This window comes from Epinephelus moara, chromosome 22 (assembly GCF_006386435.1).
Source record: "Epinephelus moara isolate mb chromosome 22, YSFRI_EMoa_1.0, whole genome shotgun sequence".
In the NCBI taxonomy this organism is placed as follows: Eukaryota; Metazoa; Chordata; class Actinopteri; order Perciformes; family Serranidae; genus Epinephelus; species Epinephelus moara.
In genome coordinates this window covers 9,778,532-9,798,555 of record NC_065527.1, presented here as the reverse complement: position 1 = coordinate 9,798,555, position 20,024 = coordinate 9,778,532, and the positions used below count along the sequence as shown (strand labels likewise).

Here is a 20,024-nt window from a genome sequence, read left to right as displayed (position 1 = left end):
CTAATGAGCCTTCATTAATATAGGCCTATATTTTAACTACAAGTGCACGTCACACACTGAGCGAGCCGCCTGTTAATGACGCTGTGGGCTAATGGGCATGTAGCTACTTCCATGTTTCAGATGATACGTCATGTTTGTAGTCGGCCAATGAAGATGAGTTTACCTATCACCTTGGGTTTGTCCTTCACCTTCTCAAAATGATCCCACACTTTGGATTTCCTGCCCGACATGTTATTAACTAGCCTGTGGAATAACTGCAGGTACCAGCCCTTGAAATTAGGGGCTGTACACATCTTTAACCTCCTGGAAAATGTGAGGTCGGGCGCTGGGCACTATTCTTGTGCCTTTTCTGTGCCAGCTTTCAAGAGTGCGGCGGTAGGTTGCGTCTGAGATTGCTAAACAAGCACCATATAGTCTATTTACCTGAAATCCTGAGTGCAGAGCTCATCTTCTTCCAGGTGCTGTTTACAAGTGTGTAGACCTATCATCATCTGGCGGCTGTGATTGGTTTGTTACTTGACTCCTGTCTGACTGCTGCTGAATGTGGCCTCTTCCTCTGTTTGTCCTTTCAAATTAAATTACCACATGATCCAGTCATATAGATTTTGATTTATTTTGACAATTTGCAGCTCCAACTAAAGTTTCACATTTGTTTTTCTTTTTTATTTATTTATTTTTATTTTTTCTGTAACTAAGCGACCAGTGAAATCTTGCTGATCAAGGACCTTTCTGGTCGTCTAACGTTTGGTCGTTCTATAAGGGGGCAGCTCTAGTAGGGTTGACTATTGGTGCTTTCACAGAATATGTACACATTGAAGTTTTTGATAAATAAACATCAGTAATGTGGATATAATGACCAACTGGGTAAAGGCAATATTATATATTAATAACAGTCTGATAAGTTCAGAAAATTACATCACTTTTCCTTAAAACCAGGAAAAGACAACACTTCCAATCCAGTATCTCATCTCATATCATAATATCAACATAATATTGATATATTGCCCAGCCCTACTTAGTAACATATACTTGTCCTCTTAATGCGTTTTTAATATCCTCTGATCAGACCATGTTGAAACTCTGACAGTAGCCGGCTGCCAGCTTGTTGGTTGGTGGCTGAAACACTGTGATGATGGTCACAGCTATCTTTGAAGCTGGAGTAGTGATTATGGCTTTGACAGCAGGTATTGCTTTTCTGGGGCTGTATAGGTCCATTTAATGGTATGGCTTCAGCTGCAGCTGTGACTATGGCAACTGGCTAAATACTGTTTACGAGACTTGTACATTAGCTGAGAAAGTGTAGGGAGCAGGCACTTGTGTCATGAACCTGATGCTTCTTTTAGATATGACAGATGTCAGGAATAGCTTCATAAGAATGCCAGCCAATGCACAGATAATGTCACGCACATAAAAAGAGCTATATTAAAGCCTTGGTGATCATAACTACTGTAGTCGTAATTACAGAAACAGCGATGCCAAAGCTATTATATAGCTGTGCCCGAGTACTTATCACAGTTACAGCCACAGCTATATACCCAGAGCCTCTACCAATCACACATGCAGTTGCCAGTTGTAACCCAGTGTACAGAGCTACACATACAACAAAAAAGAACATTGGCTGCAGAAAAAACACCATTTCTTTTCAATTAGCATCAGTATAGACTGTGGTTTCAACAAATACTTATATCAAGAGGAAATATCCTCGAGTATCACTTATCTTTTAGCCAACCCTCACATAATCATCATATCTTCACTCCATCTTTTACCCTTCCTTTATTCCTTGGGGCACTCTTTATCATCTGGATCCTTTTAAATGGCTGGTGAGTACACTGAGGTAAGTACTTTCAGTGTCAACCATAAAAAAACTCCTCAAAGTGACCTAGTCTTCATCTTTCTTTATTTCTTCCTCGCCTTGCATCTTCTGAAAGGCACTCAGCTAAAGAGGTGTGGGCTTCCTTTCATGGAACCCTGTTGAATCAGACTTATTGGTAAATTAGATTAGCGCAGCCTGCTCAACACAGTCAGCTTGGATTTAGTCTGCCTTTCTTCCCCATTACCTCTGACTGTGTGAGAGGCAATCTCCCCCGGATGTGGCAGAATTGAATAGAGGAGATGTCAGCCTCCGTCTGGTACATTTCCATCAACAGAGGTTCAGACAGCGGTTTGACTTGTCTGATGTGTGTAATGTTAGAAAGAAAATTGTCCCTTTGATCGCGTCAATTGCTTGCTGAGCTCAGGGCGAACTGATATCGCTTCAGCCTCTCAGATCTGTGAGTTTAGCAGAATGATTTTGAACACCGTGTGAAACAGGAGAGAGGGAAGGTGCTTTTTCTGAAAGTCTTCCTCCATGCTATGCTACAAGGCCTCTTTTGATATGACTTTCATTTACACTGAAAATCTTTCATTTACCAAAAAGTGTAACATTTTTTGTTACTCTGTCTGGGACGTAGTAATTCAGCCTGTTCTGGGAATGCATCTTACCTTCTTATGCCATACTGTAGCAGCTGACATGGTTGCTCAAAGGAAACCTAACCTCCATCCTAAATGACAACATAGTTAATTTGCTGTCATTCATAAAAAACAACATGAGCCTTTTCTGATCTGGCGTGCCCACATACGGTATGTCAATGCAATCTTTTGCCTTAGTATGAATGAAAATGTGAAGTTTGTCATCAAGGGGTGAGGACAAACAAAGGGCCGGCAATGGAAAGGGTTTATCCTCAAAATTTCATGGTAAACTGTCTAGTGGATTTTGATGTCATGTACATCTGGGACATTTTGCCTATGGTGGCTGTTTTTTTGCACTGTCGGTACGAAAAACCTACAAAAAATAATGCACCACACTTTGTATATAACCCACATAATCATGAGACAGTCATTTGTGTATAACCCACATAACCGGAAGGCTGGGATCATGTGGCCAGTGTGCTGAAGGCAGTAAAGACGGAAGTAATATAAGGACAGAAGATGTCCTTGTAAAGAGGCATCAAACAACACAAGACCAGGAGACTGGTGTTTGGAACCGTATGAAACCAAGTGAACTTTAAGTTATTTTAAGGTACGACTTAACCACGTGTCTTTTCCGAAACCCAACCAAAGTAACTTTACTAACCTAACCTACATAAATTATTTACATTAAATATGTCATTCATTGGGGTGCATTTTCGTAAGGATTCAAATGAACCGTTGTATGACGATATGTTGTGGTGCTGGTAGAAAGGTCAAGGGGTCACTTCTAACACTACATATCGTCTTCTGGGAACCATGAACATCCAGCACATGTCGTGACAGCCTGTTTGGAGTAAGATGTATTCTGGATCAAAGAGTCGATTGAAATCAGAAATTATCTCAAAGATGACCAAACATGTACAGTATTGGTGACTGTCTCACCTTTCTAGCCGAATGTCTGACAGTCCATATTGTTGTTTTATTGGTTTGTGTTGGCTAGAGTAGATTATTGTGTTTAATTATCAAGAACTAGAATTGAACTCATGCAGTGCTCCAGTTACAAAAAGACATCATGAAAGCCATCAGTTTCATACAGACACTGTAATGATTTCCTTCAGCATCAATCACATGGAAGTCAAGACTCCATATGTCCCCCATCACCAAAGCCCCCCCCCCCAACCCCCACAGCCATGTGGCATCCCTCAGAGTTTCTCTTCACTGGCCTCTTATTGATCTCTTGTTGTCTCCTTCTGATGAAAATGGATCTCTTTTCCCCTGGGGTCCCAGACGTGTCATTCGACTCACTGGTCGCCATTCTTCCAGCTCTTCACAATGAGATTTTCACAGATATGGTCCTTCAACTACAGGATGGGCTGGGGTGGAATGGGATAAGAGTGAGGACAGCCTGCAGACCTAGATCAATATCGGCCCTGTCAGCATCTCAGCACCCCCACCCCCAAATCCTTGAAAATACCTCAAATATAAACCGGTATACATTCACAGACGTCCACTTCCCTTAAGTGATTAAGGACTATTTGTTTGTAAGAACGTAATGGTACTGCAGCTCATGCCTAACCTTCAAGGTCTCAGCAATAGATCTGAGTTATCTAGCTCTGTACATTTCTGTAAAGGGATTAAAAAGTCTTGACAATCATTCAGCCAACATGTTTAAACCAGGCAGCAACCTCCAAGGCTGAAAAAATGAAGCCAACACGGGAGTACCAAAAACTGCATTTCCTCAAATGGCCACTTGAGGCTGGCTCCAAGACTAAGTCAATCCCAATAAACTCCCATGTTAAAATGCCCAACTAGTACAAGTTTTGGTCTCTATAGCTAATTTCCTTGTTCATGACAACTGAACAGGGGCTGAATTTTTAAATTACTCACCTGGTTATATTTTATTAAGACTTAAAGTTATGCATAATTAAGGTTGTGGCAGCATTGATGACAGGCCTTCTGCGAGGTGTCACTACGGTCTATGCGTTAGTTCCATCCTCTCAACCCCTCTCTGAACTTGAGGCCTTCTTGGCATAGTGACTACATTTAACATGTCAAAGTCTTGTCAACACAGTGACGTTGCCAGCTTTGCCAACTTTATAATAAAAAACTTGGATAAAAACGTCCCGTAAACTAAAGACAAAATATGTAGTTTTTGACTGCCTTTAAATGTTCTGTTTTAATGTTCATTGTTCTGAGGATGCATCATGGTTTCAGCTGGCCCATTTTGTTCGATTTTACATAACAAAAGACAACCTGTTAGCACATTTTTTTTTTAAGCGTATCAGCTATGATTGGCAATATTTAATTTCTGAATCTTGTGAATCTATAAATCCATCCACAAACCATATAGAAACCTGCATTGCAGCTGGAGAAATTGCTGTACTGGACTGACGAATAACCTTGTTTGTCAAGAAATAGCTCCAACACTTAACTCCCCCTGAAATCACAAGTTGTCCTTTTTACATAACTGTTTATATTAAAGTAAACAGTTTTAAAGGTGGTGTAGATGTATTTTTGGACAGACCCAGGCGAGCTGTTTCCTCTGCTTTCAGTCTTTATGTTAAGCTAGACTAACCACATTCTGGCTCCATCTCTACTTGACACACAGCCATCAGATTGATATCCATCCTCTTATCTCACTCTTTGAAAGGAAGCTCATGAGCCTATTTCCCAAAATATTAAACTATTCTTTCAAACATAGCTCTGCGATTTGCATTGCTATTAGGAAAAATGTGACTTTCCAGCATTAAGAAATGAAATATTTTAGCTTTTCAAATATTTACTTGCATTTACATTTTCAACCATGAATATCTTCTACTCAGAACTGCCTCATCTGCTTTATTTAACTCTGCCAGAGTGGAGTATGTTGAAGTATTAATGTCCAGTTAAGTGATATTAGGTATTAAACATATGACAATTATTCATAAGGGTCAAAACTATGCAATTTATGTATAGCAGCAGTGATTGAAAAAGTATGCAAACACATTTTTAAAGTCAAAAGTTGTCCCATTTATGCTCATAGACTGCATTTGGCATGATTAGGAAAAACGCCACAGCGTTTGTTGTGATTGGTCTAAAGACTTTAAATCTGGTATGCACATACTTTGGGCAAGTATCTAACAGTACAGCTTTGAAATTTTTAGATCACTTGAAAAATCACACATTTATCAATAGTCAGAGTCAAGTAAAAATGTTAACATTGTGTTGACTGAATGTTTTCCACATGAATACCAAATACTTCATGGTGCTCCGTGTAGCTTATAATACACCTGTACTGTATCAGTCTTTGGGCACGTGGGACTACTGTTTGTTTCCTTAGATAAAATGGAAGATAAAGAAAAACAGTAGTCCCATGTGCCCAAAGACAACATAAAGTAAGATAAGAAAAACTCATTTGGTTTGACCGAGTTGTGCTAAGGCAAGCCCAGAGAACACTTTCACCAGTATATGTGTGTCCATTTTCAGTTGCCGCAACATAGACAAACAGTGCTGTGGACCCTTTATCCCAGTAAGGATTCCTGATATATAGTATTACTGTCAGATGACCCAGTGGAAGATACATTACCCAACACGCTCTGCTCAGACACATTGATTTTAAGATGAATATGTTTCTGCTCAATGCAGATGGCAAAGTCACCAGTCTTAATCTGAGCAACCTTGTGTTCATTTCACTCTTGTAAACCTTAGTGTTCACTGATAAAGACATGGACATTTTGTTTGTAGTGTGCAAAATATTAGCAGCTCTTTGATGATTTTTATGTTCTCTTTGATTTTGTTCTGTTTAGGTAGAGAAATACAATTGGAAAAACACTTGAAAGCACAACACTCATGATTCAGTCAGTTAAACTTTTAAAAAAATCCCAATATCACAGCATCATTTTTACATCATTTGTAACAGGAGTGCAATACAAAGCAAACAAGTAACTTCTTACATTTGTCCAATGGACACAGAGCTTCTAAGTGTTTGGTCCCAACCTCTTTTATTTGAATCTCAGCAGCAGCCCTTACAAGTGCTTACTTTGTGGTTGTCTTTGCCTCATAGGTTTTGTTTTCATGGCAACGATGACTGTTCTTGACTTCATTAGGCTTTCCAAAACAAAGTCACCTCAACTACTCAGTTAAGTCAGATATGTTAAGCAACTCCTCCAGTATGAGGAACATCTCTATACAGACAACAAAAGTTCTCCCTTGTGCATACCCCACCAGTGATAGGCTACAGCAGGGACAACTGGCAGATGGTTTAGCCAATAACATTATGAGTTATAGTGCTGTAATATATAATATAGGGCAGGTTGGCACTGAGGAAACTAAGATTGTTAATTTGCGTAAGCTTTGTGTATTGTGAGACATCTCATACAGATTTGCAAAGACTTAAAATAATAAACCATTGTGAGTATTTTTTGAATTGAAGTTGACTTTTACTGAAATATATAGTATTTTACTGTGCTGATCAATACTTGATGTCCTTTTTGAGTCTCCATGTTTGGTGTTCATTGAGAAGATAACAATGCAAAATACTTAATTGTAGTACTAGTTGCTAGTTAGTTGAATGACAGACATGATACTGGTCTCTTAGTTTTATTCTGTCTACTGATGCACTGATCATATTCCAAATCTGCTTGTGTCCTTCCAGGTGAATATGTGGAGAGGCAGCTCTGCCGTGATGCCATCCTGCCCATGCCGGCCATCTGTGAAGTGCCTTGCCCAAAGGATTGTGCCCTGAGCCCCTGGACCTCATGGTCTCTTTGTTCCCACACCTGCTCTGGGAAAAACACGGAAGGCAGGCAGACCAGAGCTCGCTCTATCCTGGCCTATAATGCAGGAGAAGGTAAGAACTCAGAAGTCCTGCAACAGCAGAACAAAGCTGACAGAATCATATTTTTGCCAATATGTGAGATTTATATGGACCTTTCAAACAATACAAATGCTCATCCTAACCATACTGCCAACCCAGACCCAGCTGTCCACACTGCCATAAGAAACCTATATTGGTCTAATACCACAGTGATGCCAGTTCAACAAAAGAAAGTTTTAAAACTTTGTTTTTTGTTGCTTCTCCTCATTATAAACCACGATACCACAAGTGAAATGTCAAAGTGAAATGAATTATTCTGTGTGCTCCTCTACAGCGACTGCAAAGGTTGTGGCCTGGGTTACTATAATGCAGGGTAAGAAGTGATTGGAAGGATAATCAGCATGCCAGCCTAAAGAATAATATACATACATCTCTTTGTCAAACGTTATTCTATAATTTCCTTTTAAAAATGAAGGATGTTGCCTTTGCTTCTGTTCAAGGTCCTTCCCTGCTGTCGTTGGTCAATCCAGTCTTCGGTACATTCTTATTTGATGTTCATAGATGACAGCAAGTGATTTTTGCTGATGTAGTGCATAGTCTCCATATGTTTAACTAGAGGACCATAGAAATGTGTCTACCCTGATGTAATATCTTCCCGCTGATGTGCTGGCCCAGCAGAATCCCTGTGCTTTTGGAATAGAAATAAAGCTCTCACACACTAGTGGTAGAATAGAGTATTTCTTAGCATTAAGTGTTTCAAACCCCAAGGTGAGGCATGGGTATCTAAATGGTGCTGGAATGATATGGAAGCGAGTGCCTCTGGGTTAAAGCCCAACTCTCCAAGCTGCCAATCACACTGTGAGAACTGAGGCATTCTCACCAAACCTCACTGCGAGAAAAAAATGGGAGGCTGCACATATGGTTAGCGCCTGGCTTGGCAGCGGATCAGAGTTTTATCTTTTATGTCCCTGCTATCATTTTAACAGCTCTTGTTGTCCGACTTCTGGAACACATTGCATGACATGCTGTCTTTGGCATTTTCACAACAACACAGCATCCGCGCTGGAGTGGGGAGCTTGCTCAAACTCTACATAATAGATTTCCTTGTGAATGGATACTCCTACTCCATTGCCCTTGCTGGGCTTCAGGAAGACGTCCATGCCAGAACACGATGCAAGCTGCATGCTCCAACTTTATTAGCTTTCCTAGCATTTAGGAGGCAGACACTGCCGCAGTGTTAGATGGATGAGAACCGATGGAGCATGGTGCCAGACAGGTTGATGTGGTGTGTGCTGAATGAAGCATCAAGTCACATAGACCTATCCGGGCCATTAGCGATAGCAAACTGAGACAGCCTGGAGAAGACTTGAGTTTCCAGCATAGATCACAAAGAAAGAGGAAAGAGGAGCAGAGTGGAGAGGATGACTGAAAGATTGAACTCTGTCTGTTGGAGCCTTTTTCAGTGAAGGGTTATATTTGAGGTATGTACACCACTGATGTGATGTTAGTCTCTTGCAATTACAGTAATGTCTTTAAAAAAAACAAAAAAAAAAACGCCTGTCTTAATGTAATTGTTTTAAATATGATTCCTTTTAGTTACGATAACATTTGATTTATCAGCTGAAAGGAGACAACTGTTTGTCGGCCTTATATCAAACAACTTTTCAATTAATTTCACTACAGCAGACACATTTCCAACGTTGGAATAAAACCACAAGACTTCTACCACAGTTGGTGCGCACTCCTGTGATTGTGAGCGTTTGGGGTGGTCTTAAAACTCAATCTGTGCAGTGTTTTTCTTGTCTTGACGTTCCGGCAAAGCTAACATGTTTAATATTATTACGTTTTTTTGTCTTGGCTCATGCAAATACTGAAGTTCAATGACGTGAACACTGTCAACAACCAATAGCTGCACTCTCTCCAGCACCAAACAGAAGGCAGTAAACATGGAGGGACGCTGGTGGAGGTGCAAGAATGTAAAGTCTTGGTTCTCTAGTACTGTGGAGGTTATGAAGGGAACAGGAGCAGGTGTTAAATTCTGCGTGTATCTGATCTGAACGTGTATCTGGTAGCAAGTTGAGGCTACAAAATCCAAAATGTAAGCTTTGTACACAAATACAGCTTATCTTTATGATTGTCTTGATACTGAGTTGGCAAGAATACCGTCGACATACGATGTCTTTTATCTTGTGTCTCTAGAGTTACGTGTTTTTGCGTACGCGGAAGGAATCGTAAATATGTCATATTTCTTGAAGGGACTTTGGCATAATATTTTCCACCAGGAGCAGGATGGGAAATAATCTCAAAAGGAATCTGGTTGTAGTCTTGCAAATAATAACCCCTGCAAGATCCCCAGTCTTTGCAAAATCTTATAGTCTGTGAATTAAAACCTGGTTGTCTTTAGATGTGAGAGTATGTCAGACTTAAGTCTTTTAAAAGTTGTTTCAAAGTCTGGGGTAAGCATTAGCTAAGCTTATATCTCTTGGGCTTAGCTCTTGTACTTGTTTTCTCTTTTAACTTTTGTTCCCTGTGGAATATAAACAGATTGCAGCAGAGAAAAATGTAAAACAAAATGTAGTCATCAAATCTTACAGTATGCTGTGTATGTACCATGTAGCCTACAGGCTGTTTTCAATAAACCATTAGCTGCATAATCACATTGACGCACTCAAACTGAACAATAGTATCAAGGCAGCCTGTACTGGTGTTGGTATGAGCTAATTATTCAGGTCAAGACAAACACTATGAATGTCAGGAGGGAGTGTCAAGGTAGTGTTAAGTAAATAATTTAATTGTCTGCAAAGTAAATAATGTGCGAAGTCATCATGATGACACGGGGTATAATCTGTTGGAGAATTAGTTACAGGGCAGCAGAAGTGCCACAGCTAATCTGCAGCCATTTGAGCTGGGCATTTTTAAATACATGTTGAGTTTGAGTGATTAAATAACATCAATTAACTATTTAATTAGCCAGTGCAGCAATAACGGTGAGTCCTTCTAAGGGTTAATGAGCTCCATGCCTGATAAATGACTGCCCTGATGAAATCCAATAATATATTTTCTAAATGACCCCTGAGCTGTTACACAGAGGTCAGCCATACCTTCTGTCTGAGCTCTTCTCTTGTCCAATTCAGAAGCCCCGTCACTGGCTGGAAGATGACATTCAGTGGCTTTTGAGGCACTAATGGCTGACGTTCTCCTCGGGGGTTCTCTTTTCCCAAGGTGATGGCTGTTGCAAATGACCAGGTTTCGTGGTGATGAGGGTCACATAGTGTGCACACCCCACCTGGGTCCATATCCAGGCTCCTGGCTCTGTATAGACACTCTGCCCCCTGGGTTATCTCTTCTCTGTTAGTCCTCGTGAGTGGTCCTCCCCCAGAGACCCTCTGATTTATCTCTCATGCTCCTTTCAGCCTTGTTTGTTTTCCGACGAGTTATGGGAAAATCAAAGCTAAAAGCTAATCGATAGAGCTGCACAAAGACTCATCCAGCTTGAGATAGCCAACGCCTTACCGCTAGCCAACAGGAAAATAGAGGAAATCATTTATGATTGCCGTAGCTGTAGATTTATCCTGTTTGCCCAAGCATGCAGTACTTTGATGCAGTGTTGGGTTTATGTACTTGTTTTCTCACACAAAGAGCGAAATAGAACCCGATATATGTGCAGAGTGTTTCAAAGGGAACAGTTATCTTGTGCATGCAGTTTTTGAAGTAGTTATGTACCAGTTCCTCTTCAATATTTGTTTCCATCTTTGGTCGACTACAATACAGGCTATTAATTTGAGTACATGCTGAGTACTTGGTATTATTATTTCCTTGGATTTTCTGTTAATGAAATGTGATTTTCTAAAGGTAGTTCTCTTTGTCCAGCCAAGTTAGCTGTTTCTTTTACTAAATGCCCAGTCATTCCTTCCCTCAGTAAAATCCCACCAGAGAGCAGGTGCTTTATATTTATGAGTGTGCTACTGTTCAGTTTGCTGTTTATAAAATGGACATCCAATTTGTGCTCTGTCTTTGTACTCCATGGAGACCACAACCACTTCAGTGCCTTTCATATTGAAAGATACATTGCTGTTCTGCAGTGCCTACTTAAATTAAATTTTAATCAAGTAAAAATAGTACATGTTACTTATATAGCACAGTTAATGCATTGAATGCAGCTCAGAGTGCTCTACACAGACAAGAGGTACAGTGAAAACACAACTCAATGGCCAGAAAAAATATTGGCATGGTATGTTTCTGCAAATTGCGGATATGAAATTATGTAGCAGATATGTTGAAACTTTACATTTCAACAGTCCTGTGGTAGGCACAAAAGCCACTTGGTTATGGTTACGAAAAGATCGTGTTTTGGTGTGAAATACCCGGTTGGTGAGGCACAATCTCGACGGGAGAAGCAGTGATGTCTCGGCAAAAAACAAATGCTTATCAGACCTAAAAAGCTGCTGGAAACATAGTGGCAGGTTGCTACAAAACACCCACGTTTGGATCCTACAAGCTGCTAAAAAAAGGTAAAACAGCAATGACTCATTAAACAACAACTGGTTCTGTTCTTTATTGATCTCAAACAGTGGTCTGCAGCTAGTCAGGTGTCTTACCTCAGTGACACACCATCCACCATCCCCGCCACCTTCCGATGAGTCAGCTCAATACTACATCACTTCAGAAACATTCATATGTACAAATGATATGTGCAAATGTAAAGAATTTGTGGCACGCAGAGACATACAATGCTTCTGGCTACATGGCTGTGGAAAAAATAACAATCTGAGATCGGCAACACAAAGGGGTCCCCAGTTTAGGTCTTCATACAAAGTAGCAGATCTTTAAGATAAATTCAAAAACACTGGAAGCCAGTGCATCTTGGCTAGAACTCTAATTCTAACTGGTGTGTTGACATGTACCAGTTTGCATCGCACTTGGATTCCTTGGCAAACCCACACTGCAGAGTGAGATGTTTCCTTGCCTGTCAATGTGTGTTTCTCGTCATGTCGGCCTATTAAAGGCAGTGACTCACCACAGATGAAAACCTTTCATGTGATGGGATGGAGAAGTGCACATTAACACAGCTTACTAGTTTCTATTTAGCAACTCCAGTCACCTTTAGAAATCAGAGCCTCACACAGAATGTATTTGTAGTCAGCGGTAATAATAATCTAATAATCTGGCTTGTGTTTGTTGTTTCTTTGCACAAGTCTACTCTCTTAGCACATCCATTGGCAAACAAATCTATTAAAGCTCACAGTTGACTCTGAAATTTGATGTAGCACACTGGCAGTTCCTGTTAGCACTGGCTGGTTCTGCCAATAAATAAGTAATGAGGTGGCAACCTGAGCCTCTGCTTCTCTTAATTAGTAATTTCCTTAGTTGTTGATTCTGGCTCATAAAAGATCCAAAGATCTTTACCCTGATAAAAGTCACAGGGCCTAACCACCTTGGACAATAATGTCTTATAGCTCTGCCAGGCCAAATCCTTTACTGGGTCGAGACCTTGTATAAATGACACCAAGATAGAGACCTGCTACCAGACAGAGGCAATTATGACATTATGTCTCAGAGCAGACTCTATACAGAGACTAGACTCGAGCACGACAGACTCTTTTTCTTTCCCTTGGATCTGTCTGTGCTTAGATGATTCTAGAGCACCCTTTTATAGCTGAAGCTTCCAACAAGCTTCTCATCTTCCTCTATACATGCTGATGTCAATTTCAGACCAGTTGCCAGGAGAAAATGTTGGCATTGTACATTTCTGCAAACCAAGGAAACATTGAATTTGTGCATTTCATACATAAATCAATGTTTCTAAAGTGATGTAGTGTGTATACTGACTGTCACTGGGAGGTGGATGGGTTCTTGGATGGTGTGTCACTTAGTCTAGACGCCTGCCAAGTTGCTGACCACTGTTTGAGATCAACAAACAACAAAACTGGTTGTTTTTTAGCTAGTAATGGTTGTGTTTCCAGGAGCTTTTCAGCCCCCAAATGTGGTCGTTTTTTAGTGACTTAACACTATTTTTCTCACAGGGATAGTGCAACGAAATGCAATTTTTCATCACTGCATTTTATTCTAGGATTGTCCCACCAAAAAACCAAAACATTCTCTTTTCAGAGCCACAACTAAGTGTTTTTTGTGCCTAAACATAACCACACATTCACCACAGCTATCAGCTACGTAATCACGTAAAATGTAATGTATTCATGGTTTGCAGAAATGCACAAAACATTTATTCTTTCAATTTGGTTGTCATTTTTGTTATTGTCTGTAGTGCAGCTAAGACATTTACGCTGCTTTGTGCTCCATCATTTCTTAGGTGGAATCCAGTGTCCCAATGTCAGTGCCCTGCAGGAGGTGAGAAACTGCAATGACCATCCCTGCACTGTGTACCACTGGCAGACCGGCTCTTGGGGACAGTGCATAGAGGACTCCTCCATCCCAGCCACCAACACGTCTGTGGGTCGAACACGGGGCGACGATGCCTCCTGCTCAGTGGGGATGCAAACCCGCAAAGTCATCTGCGTACGGGTCAATGTGGGCCAGGTTCCTCCAAAAAAGTAAGATTCCACACAGCTGCTTGTGGAGTTCAGGTGTAATTAAAGTGCTTGAATGTCATCCTATCTACATTACATACAAAGTATGACAGGACTATTCAACTGGTGCGAAATGATTAACATGTTATTAGGGGGACAGATTCCCCAGAGAGCAGCAGGATGTGAGAGTAAATGAGATTTTTTTCTTTGATTCTTCTCATGATTACACTTAAGAAATTACTTTGGAAGTGTGAGGAGTTGTTTTGGGGTCCAGGGCTTGTGAAGGAAAAAGTATTGTTCATTTCCAAGACAATGAACATGAAAGTTTGTGCGTGGTCAAACCTTTACAGTTAATGATCAGTAGAAAAAAAGAAAGTGTTAGAAAGTAACTGTGATGAAAAATCAAAGATTCAAGCCTGTGGTAATAACTGAAGGAGGAGGTTATCCACGACTCGAAAGGTGGCTTTGATAAGAAACATCCAGTCATCAAGCTTACTGTAAGACAGACTGCTTCTGCTCAGTTGGCAGCCTCTAATGAGGCTTATGGGTATTGTAGTGTTTCGAGCCATTGACCTTACCAAACCAACACTAAAAACATGATTTCTTAGAAACAGAGGTGAAATAAGTGAACATAAACCTACAGTTCAATGTCATGAAGTTATTTAGGAAATGCGTCGAGTAACATGGAGGATATCAATATGAAATGTTTTAAAAATACATTTTTACTTGGGAAAACTACAAAACTAGTGGCACCTTATGCCTTTTAACACTTTTACCTTATGATGTGGAAAAAAAGAAATCCTACTTTCAAAATATGAAAATTTGCAAAGAATGTTTAAATTTATTTAAATATTTATTTTTTAATTTTTTGATTTTATTATTATTAATTTTTTTTAACTTAGATTAAATCTGCAGATTTCTCCAATGGGCATACATGTCACAGAAGAAGAAGAAGAACACAAAACAACCCTAAAATAATGCTAGTTATTGGCTACCTGTCAGGTTAAATGGCTGAAGTACAAAATGGCAATGTAGTCTGATCATCAGGCTATGAGCAATTTGTGTTAGAAATACCAGGTTTCGAATTGGAAACGCTGTAATGTTGAAAGCTTACACAGATGAAAGAACAGTATTGTATGGTTTTCCTACAACTTTAACAGCGACTCCTCAGGTGACGACATAATTAATAGTGCTTCACTACTAATGCTTTCAGTTGTATAAGTCAAAGACAGCCTTTGCTTTTGGTTGCAGACTTTGTTTGCACATGGCACATTGTGCCGTTTAGTCTCCTGGTTAGTCTGTTGTTGCTGGTGTCTGGCAGAGGTGTTAGCTGATGAGCTGTTTTAAGCATCTGGGTCTGTTTCCCCCCTGAAGGCATCTGCTGGGAACATGAATTATCTATTTATTTATTCAACAGAACGGGTGCATTATTCTGGCAGCACAGCAGCCCTACGCAGGCAAACCCCCCCCAGCCTCCATGCTGTGTATGGAAATTAATCTCACTCTTTATTCCTGCGCTTACTCCTAAACCTACTGTTACATGCTGAGCAGTGAGCCGGCAGCCTTGGGACACACTTTCACATCAATGGAAAGAGGGGCACCCGCTTTCACCAGCAGCACCAGCTGTGGCCAAGATGTGAGGACAGCCACCAGTAAACATAAATTGGCATTAGAGCATTCTAATTTATTAGTCTGGTAACAAAAAATATGTATTAGAGTATTAATAAGGTGTGTGGTAAAAGCTGTGATAAGTTAAAAAAGATAGATTTATTTTTGATCATGTGTTTGCTGGAGAGCTTCTTTCCTTGCAACATTTTTATTGGTGATCTGGCATGGGCAGAGTTGTGCTAATTGAGCAGAGCTGAGCAGAGCTAATTTCCTGGTTGGCTCCACAAATAGATGGCGTCCCTGCTCTAAAGGGAAGGGATTCAGGATTTGCGCAAGGGTTACATTTCAGTGCGCCCAGGCAAATCGATATTGATGAAAGGAAATGCAGAACTTGGCTATTAAGGGAATTGTTTTTGAAATTTAATCATTTTTGGAGAGGAATAATTTGAGATGCAGTCAATCGAAAACATCTCAACATTTTTTTTCCGTTTTAGCATCTAAAACGGTACACATTCAAATTTATAAGTACCAGGGGGATTAATAACTACTTTTAATGTTATTATTATTATTTTTTAAATATATTTATTGATTTGGGATGATTGTGTACGTGTATGTATTCTGTATTTATTACTGTCTATTTTCTGTTTCCTATATTTCCGGCATGGCACAGCAAATTTCGTTGTACTCCTTGTGCAATGACAACAAAGTCTATTCTATTCTATTGTTTAATATGACAAGTCGTATATGGGATTGAAATTGCAGACTCCACCATAACCTCGTCTAAAAAAATAACAAACTAAAATGTCTATTATTGGAGAAACAAGGTTATCTCTTGTTGCGTTTTTGTTTTAGACAGAAATTATTCTTAGGGGTGGCCAAATCTTGAGGTGGCACACCAAAAGAAAAAGCTGGAAATCACATACTGATATACTTTGGTTTCCACAGGCAGCTTGCTTGTAACTCAAGTAAAATAACTGTGTTGTGTTTAGGTATTAGGTATCATTATAACAAGCATATCATACACTCTTTGTTTTTGGGAAGATAGTCTGGACTCTCACCTTATAGTCCTTGGTTCATTTAAAATGCAGTGAGCTACAGTAAAGAGCTAAGACATGGTTAAACATATCACTATGCGCAATGAGAGCGGAGTCACACTCTCACAAAAAGATCCAGTGCTGAAGTCATCCACATTGAGAGTCACAGAGTGAAGCCCTGGCACAGTTCCTTTGGCTCTTATCCAGCACATCTCCATCACATCTTCAAGGGTACCCTCTGTGTTTGTCTGAGCATGTCAATGATGTACTTCCAGGTGTCCAGAGAGTCTGCGCCCAGACACGGTCAGGCCCTGCTTACTGCCATGCAAGAGAGACTGTATGGTCACCCCATACAGCGACTGGAGCCCCTGCCCATCAACATGCCAAGCAGGTAGCTTCGGCTCTTTGTTGGATTCAGTGCACGCAGTGAGACCTTGTAGGGTGTCACAGGAGCCAGATGTACCAGTGTCGAGACAGGGAATCCATTAAAGCTTGTATGAATGTGTTGTGATATAAAAATGATAAATATGATAATGTGAATTAATATCTCCAATATTCATCAACCGTAAACACCCACAGAAAAAGAAGCTCCTTGTAACTTAAGATCCAGGGATTCGATGGGTTTTTTATATGAAGCTGTTGATAATCAGAGCCACTAGTTAGTCTCTCATGCCGATTCAAAATCCTGAGGGTTCCTCAATAAGTTTGAATGACTAGTATTTCTAGTGCTGATTAGCGAGAGTAGCAAAGTTAAGTCAACTAGTCAAGTTATTCTTGTAGCGCCTGGCGGAAACATCCTTCAGGCAAGGTAGAGCTGCGTCTATAGTGCGTTTAGAAAGAACCAGTCTTTGCAGGGTCTTGCAGTGCTTTTCAGTGCTGTGTCAGTACCAGGTTGTGATGTTCTCCATCAGGTGCAGGAGCAGCAATTCCTCAGTATTTGAGAGCGCCTCAAGCGCCTGATGTGAAGATGTTTCTGCCTTGTCTTTCTCACCACTGAGTCAATATGCAGTGCCCAGGTCAGGGCCCCAGTGTTGTTGACACCAAAGTACTTAAGGCTGTCCACCCTTCCTACCAAGGACCCATTCATATTAAGGGGGGCTTCTTCCCAAAGTCCACTATCATCTCCTTAGTTTTGCTGATGCTCAGGTTACTGTCACAGAGAAAGGCAGGTATATCAAGGTAACATATAACAATACTAAACCATTCCTAAATAACATGTTCTTGTAGTCCTGATATAGATGTGGACTTGAAGATGATGGGATATGGTTTTCAATTTTCTACTTGATTTTATTAGACTCCCTTTGAGATGGTCCCTTCCAGCAATGGGTGAGCAAATAGCTAAATTACTGAAATATGAGGACCACCTGGGTTTCATTACATTGATTCTACAGTGAGGCATTTAATGAAATACAGCCAAGAGTGCGGAACAGAAATCCATTTTTTAAGTACTTTTTCTAAATCTGGGACATGCTGGAACTCAAGAGGAGACCACTCTGAAACATTCTGTATTTTCCATTTACCCTCAGATGCTAGTTTATTAGGTCCACTTAGCTAAAAAAAAAAAAAAAAAGGTACTAGATGTGTTTTTCGTGTGTCTTCACTCAGGTGGTAGCACCAAGAAGAAGCAGTACAGGAAACGTATTACCATCCAGTTACCAGCCAATGGGGGGCAGGACTGTCCTGAAGTGCTGACCCAGGAAAGAGAGTGTGATGCTCCATCTGTATGCCCGGGATACAGGTAACTGGACCTGGACACATTATGCATTGACAACCTCCTAATTTTGATGGCTATGATATCCTTTAATTGCCCAAAAGAAAAACAAGAGTGTACGCAAACTGGTGCCAAATGAGTAACACACCATCATTCCATCATTCATCGTTGACTGTTGGCTAATCCAACTAATTGCCTACACTCTGCATCTTTACCTCTTTCCACGGGTATTGCTTATGTAGTTGTAATGCACAGCAAGTGTGGCATCAGATGAGAGGAAAAGAAACTCAAAAATGACATTTAACAAGAACTAATCCTGAACACAAAACCTAATCCTTTTTTAGGGGACAGATTGTGTTCCTGAGTTCTAGATAGTAGTGTGGGTCACCATCTAATTTGTAAAGGCTCCCAAGTCATAACAATGGGGTATTTTCCCATCCTCTCCAATGTTAACATGGTCTCCAGAGGATGGACTTTTTGGGCTTAAGTAACTGGTGGATTGTCATGGATTTTCTTAAGTGAATTCAAGGTTCTTTCAGGAAGAACCCGGTTGAATTTCATGATCCCATGACATTTTCTGTAGCGCCGTCTATGGGTCTAAATGAACTGAAGTCTCGGAGTTAGTTCAGGGACTCAAACGAGTCCATCGCTACATTCACACAAAATTGCCTACTCTTGCACTCTTGTGATAATGGCCTGGATTATGATTGGGACAGGTAGGTTTGAGTCTATGTTTCTGGAGGGGGTGATTTATTATTGTCACTCCTTCCTGCCTGCAGTGTTTAGGATTGGATTTCCTTTTGGCTAGTCATGAGGTCAGAGCCTAGACGCCAAATATCAACTACAAACTCTACATTCAGCATTTCATTTTTGTCCTAGCAGCAATGCTCTAAGATGATCAAGATGATCAGTGTCTTGTTTGCCCCATCCATCAAAGATATAGTGATAAGGCATTTTCTAGTGTTTGCTGGCAAGGAATTTAATGTTTTATTGTTATTTTTCATTGGGTTCATTACCTCGTCTTCTTTAGATGGAAAACCCACAAGTGGCGGCGATGCCAGCTGGTTCCATGGTCAGTTCGTCAGGACAGTCCCGGAGCTCAGGAGACCTGTGGGCCAGGCCTGCAAGTTCGGGGTAAGGACAACCACACAGACACACAAAGACTTCACAAAGTGTAGCCAAAAAGGCATTAAACTGATCTGAGATGTTGTTTCAGTGGGGATCTGGTACCACTGATCTGATCTCTTTGCAAGAGCCTGGGTTAAGGGAGTTGGCATAAAAGCAGTACCTGGAGGCTGCGTACAACTTTAATCTAGCTGTAATTGTTATGGGACGGAGAAGAGGGATGTGAATGTTTCAATTTAAGGGTAACAGAGTTTCAGATCTTACCTTTTCAACTCCACGATAAGTAGAGGATGTTCAGTTATTCTGTGGGTGGGGAGACAATCTCAGAACAAAACATGTACCGTTCCTTTACAGTGACTTGCTGAGTGTAGCACTAATACCTGTGGCCTGAGTGAGAATCCAGGCAAGCAGCAGACTTGTTATCAGTGCTCACACTCAGACTCCTATTAAAGTCTCAGAGACAGAGACCATTATCTGATTCCAATGATGAGCATCCTGCTTCTCCATCTTGGGAGGTGCTTGTCATTATGTACCATTACCTGTAATGGTATACTCTGAGCTGGAGAGACAATTCAATACGAGCCTCTTACAATTCACCCCCTCATTCAATACAATGGTAGAGGGCCATAGCCATTTCACAGCTCTTTCTTCTTACTTATGAATGTGTGCATGTGTGTGTCTGGGTGTGCAGTAAATGTTGTGGGTGTAAGAGAGGGATATCCTGAAATAATGACTGCATGTTGGTGTTTTTGTTTACATATCATCAATTGTGTTTC

General features: G+C 40.5%; 1 protein-coding gene across 1 annotated transcript in view; it reads left to right on the top strand.

Moving 5' to 3' along the window:
• Positions 1-20,024, top strand: part of thsd7aa (thrombospondin, type I, domain containing 7Aa) — a 167,345-nt gene that overhangs the window by 107,693 nt on the left and 39,628 nt on the right. Inside the window, exons 7-11 of the mRNA XM_050034131.1 lie at positions 7,082-7,276; positions 13,554-13,794; positions 16,688-16,803; positions 18,018-18,150; positions 19,154-19,257. Coding sequence (XP_049890088.1) covers positions 7,082-7,276; positions 13,554-13,794; positions 16,688-16,803; positions 18,018-18,150; positions 19,154-19,257 — 789 coding nt within the window. The remainder of the gene's footprint in view (positions 1-7,081; positions 7,277-13,553; positions 13,795-16,687; positions 16,804-18,017; positions 18,151-19,153; positions 19,258-20,024) is intronic.